The sequence below is a fragment of the Dipodomys spectabilis genome, unplaced genomic scaffold (genome assembly GCF_019054845.1).
Source record: "Dipodomys spectabilis isolate Male_0828 unplaced genomic scaffold, ASM1905484v1 ptg000187l, whole genome shotgun sequence".
NCBI lineage: Eukaryota > Metazoa > Chordata > Mammalia > Rodentia > Heteromyidae > Dipodomys > Dipodomys spectabilis.
This window is the reverse complement of record NW_024870864.1, coordinates 138,340-142,136: the sequence shown is the minus strand read 5'-3', so window position 1 is coordinate 142,136 and position 3,797 is coordinate 138,340. Positions and strand designations below refer to the sequence as shown.

At 50.4% G+C, this 3,797-nt stretch overlaps 1 protein-coding gene across 1 annotated transcript; it reads left to right on the top strand.

Moving 5' to 3' along the window:
• The first annotated feature begins 202 nt into the window (after nucleotides 1-202).
• Chchd5 (coiled-coil-helix-coiled-coil-helix domain containing 5) lies at nucleotides 203-3,342 on the top strand. Its single transcript, XM_042695433.1, has 4 exons — nucleotides 203-331; nucleotides 1,150-1,290; nucleotides 1,372-1,537; nucleotides 3,175-3,342. Coding segments are annotated over exons 1-4 (333 nt in total). The 5' UTR covers nucleotides 203-329; the 3' UTR covers nucleotides 3,199-3,342.
• The last annotated feature ends 455 nt before the right edge of the window (nucleotides 3,343-3,797 follow it).

Below are 3,797 nucleotides of genomic sequence, written 5' to 3'. Positions count from 1 at the left end.
CCCCGACCCGAGAGCGCGCGCCGGCGCCGGCCGCTCACCCTACGGAGACCGTCCCTGCAGCGGAAACGAGACAACGGAGCACTTCCGAGTCAGTACTCCCGCCGCTTCCGCAAGGCGGAAGTAAAAGTGGCTAAACTAGTCGGCCTGGCCGGAAGTAGCTTCACTGGCGCCGCCATGACGCGTTGACCCTAAATGGAAGGGACTACCTGTCTGCTCTGCGACCGGAAAGGCGCATCCGTGGGGACGGGGCTGGGCGCCGCCATGACAGCCGGAAGGGGCGGGCCGTTCTTCCCTGAGTGACCGGCCGCACGCCGGCTTCTGGCCTGGAGATGTGAGTAGCTGGGCGCTTCCCGCGTTCGCTGGCGCCGTCTCTCCGTTCCCCCGCCCCAGGACCTGGCCCGGAGCCCCAGGACTGGCCTTGCGCCCCAGACCGGCCCTAAGGACCCGGAGCTCTCACTCAGGCCCCCGGGCAGCGTCTCCCCTCCTCGCCTTTCCTCCGGTCCGCTCGGTCTCCACGGCCGCGCACCCCGCTGCTTCCTAAAACCATTACCTTGGTCCTCCGACTTTGTCCAAGAACCTCCGAGACTCCGAAGCCTTATCGTCGTGATCTGGGTTCCTGTCTCCGGATCACCAAACCTTAACCTTTGTGTTTGCTAGAAATGTCCAGGACCCTGTACTCACCGTTGTGTTGTTAGGTCCGGAGGACTTTGCTTCGGACCCCCAAACCTTGTCCCCCAAAACCTCAAAATCTCACTTGGAGGATTCTCTAGTACGACTCCAGAGGTCCTACATCCAAAGCTTCCAGAACATACTTCCAGGACCCCCAAGTCGCTTTCCGCCAAATCCAACACAGCCCATTACATCAGTACTCTTGTATTTTCCTTCCATCTCAAACTTCCTGGCCAAGAAACCCGTAGGTCCACAGACCCTCTACCTCTTAGGTCCCTTAAATATTATGAACCCCAAGCCTCTTCTAAGAAACCCGCCTTGGCATAACCAGACCTAGTTTTAGGACAACTCCTAAGATCCAAGTCTCATCTCTGCTCCTTTCTGTCCCTAGGATTCTTAAGATCCCCAGATCTGCCTAGCCAGATTAGAACCTTTCTTGCCTAGTGAATGAAATTATCCTCCACCTATTCTGTACCACAGGCAGGCAGCCCTGGAAATCACTGCTCGGTACTGTGGCCGTGAGCTGGATCAGTATGGCCAATGCGTGGCAGCCAAGCCGGAATCATGGCAGAGGGACTGTCATCACCTTAAGATGAGCATTGCTCGGTGCACATCTTCCCAGTGAGTATGGTCAAGTATAGGGGAAAGGGCTGGACAATGGAATCAAAGTGGTCTGGGGTCTGAAATACCCTATTTCCGCAGCCCAATCATCCGGCAGATCCGCCAGGCCTGTGCTGAACCTTTTGAGGCCTTTGAAGAGTGTCTTCGGCAGAATGAAGCAGCAGTTGGTAATTGTGCTGAACATATACACCGCTTCCTGCAGTGTGCTGAACAGGTGCAGCTGCCACCTTCCCCCACAACTGTAGAGGTAAAAGAGGCTTGCCAGATTGTTATCAACTGTTTATCCCTCACAGCTTCTGTCTTATTTCTAGTTTTTCATGGTAAAGATCTTTTAAGTATTTAGCTCCACCTACTCCAAACATGCCTTCCCTCTGCATCCAAAAACCACAACATAGTCTCTTCTTCCATACCTCCTAGCTCCAATTTTAGCCTTTCCCACATGGGCAATATCCTGGCAGAGTATATCTGCCCTTGTATTCTCCCTACTTTGTGCAATTCTCTTTACCCGCCCCCGCCCCCCCCCCCCCCCCAGTGGTGTGTAATCTAGTCACATTACTCCAGTGGCTTTTCACTCACATTGAAAATGAAATCGCAGGTCCTACTGGGTGCCCCATGTTCTTCCCTAAGCTGATACCTTCCACCTCATTCCTTTTAATGCACACAGCACATAAGCAGGCAGCATATCTGAGAGAATTACAATTTTCTTGATGAAGAATTAATTATTGTCACCTTGGAAGGCAATACTGGAAAAAAGTGATAAATGGTTCTTTAGATATTTCCTACTTTTCCCTATGGACTATCATCCATAAGAAAATTAATATCTTTAACCAGCTCTCTGGAACATCTTTCCATGGAACCCTCTCTGTCCCTGCAACACTGTTTCCTCATACCACTAGACTAGGTTTCTCTTGGGCTTCCATGTTCTGTCTTATCCTTTTTAATCCTTTCCCTGATTGTCCCAAAATGATTAGAGTGAATCTGGAATTATTCTATTTCTGCTTGGAAACAGCTCTCAATCCAGCTCTCAAATTCAGCAAACCTGGATCACCTATAATCTCTGACCCACCCCACCTCTATGTTTCAGTCTGATCTTTCTTCTGGCCCCAGTAAGCATACTTTTTTTTAATTTTTTGTCGGTTGTGGGACGTGAACTCTCGGCCTGGGTGCTGACCCTCAGCTCTTCAGCTCAAGGCTAGCGCCCTACCAACTTGAGCCACAGTGCCACTTCTGGCTTTTTCTGCTTATGCGGTACTGAGGAATTGAACCCACGCATGGCCTCATGAGGCAGGCAAGCACTCTACCACTGAGCCAACTTCCCAGCTCCCCAGTAAACATAGTCTGTGTCTTTCCTGTTTCTGCCTGCTGGTTCCCCAGCACCTGTAACAATGTTGGCACCCAGTGGGGTTCATTAAATGTCCATGTTGCCTTTCCTGTTCCCATGTATAAGCTGGGCACTGGTGGCTCACGCCTGTAATCTTAGCTACTCAGGAGGCTGAGATCTGAGGGTCATGGTTCAAAGCCAGCCCAGGCAGAAAAGGCCAAAACTTTTTATCTCCAATAAACCACCAGAAAACCAGAAGTGGTGCAGTGGCTCAAATGTTAGAGTGCTTGCCTTGAGCTGAAGAGCTGAGGGACAGTTCCCAGGCCCAGAGTTCAAGCCCCATGACTGACAAAAAAAAAAAAACAAGCCCTGTTCCCATTAATAACTTAGCATGGCTGATTTATTCTGTTGGCAAATCACCAAGGTCATTGCCAGATACCCTTTTCCTCCAGACTGGGCTCTGTAAGGTTAGCCTTTGCAATGTCTACAGCATGTCTTGAGCAGTGGTCCCAAGGCCAAGCACAGAGGAGGTACCAGTAGATACCATTGTGTTTTCTCCACAGGCTGAGCCACTTCCTGCCTCGTGAAGGTCTCTTGACTTCAGAAAAACGGAATGAGATTCACTGGCCCTTTGATGCACCTACCCTCTGCAGAGTGGCTGTTTGGAGTCCCTGGTGGTTGGCTTCTCTGGACATCAGGATTCCCCAAAAATAAAGACTATTGAGCTTTGACTCCTGCCTTTAGCACCTGAGGGGCTCTAGGAAAGCTGATTGGGCAGAAACCGTGCTCATTGGTCCACTAACAGTTTGACCTGGTCTGCCAAGGAAAAGCCCAGGAGAAGCATGATGTTCCATCTGTTCTCCTGTTCACCAGGTTAAAATTATTCCTCCTCAAGGCCTTGTGTCATGCTAGGCAGGTACTCCACCAGTTGAGCCATGCCTCCATCCCCTTTTTGTGGTTATTTTGTGGTTATTATTATCAAGCTAGAGTCTTGCTTGGACTGTGAGCCTTCTTGTGTTTCCCTGTGTTGCTGGGGATAGATAACAAGCTCACTACCACATCCTACCATTTGTGTTTTCCCCATAAACATAACATGCCATCACATTCAGCCATTGGTTCAGATAGAGTCTTAATGAACTTTTATACCTCAAACTGTGATCCCCTAGTATCCGGCCTCTCAAGAAGC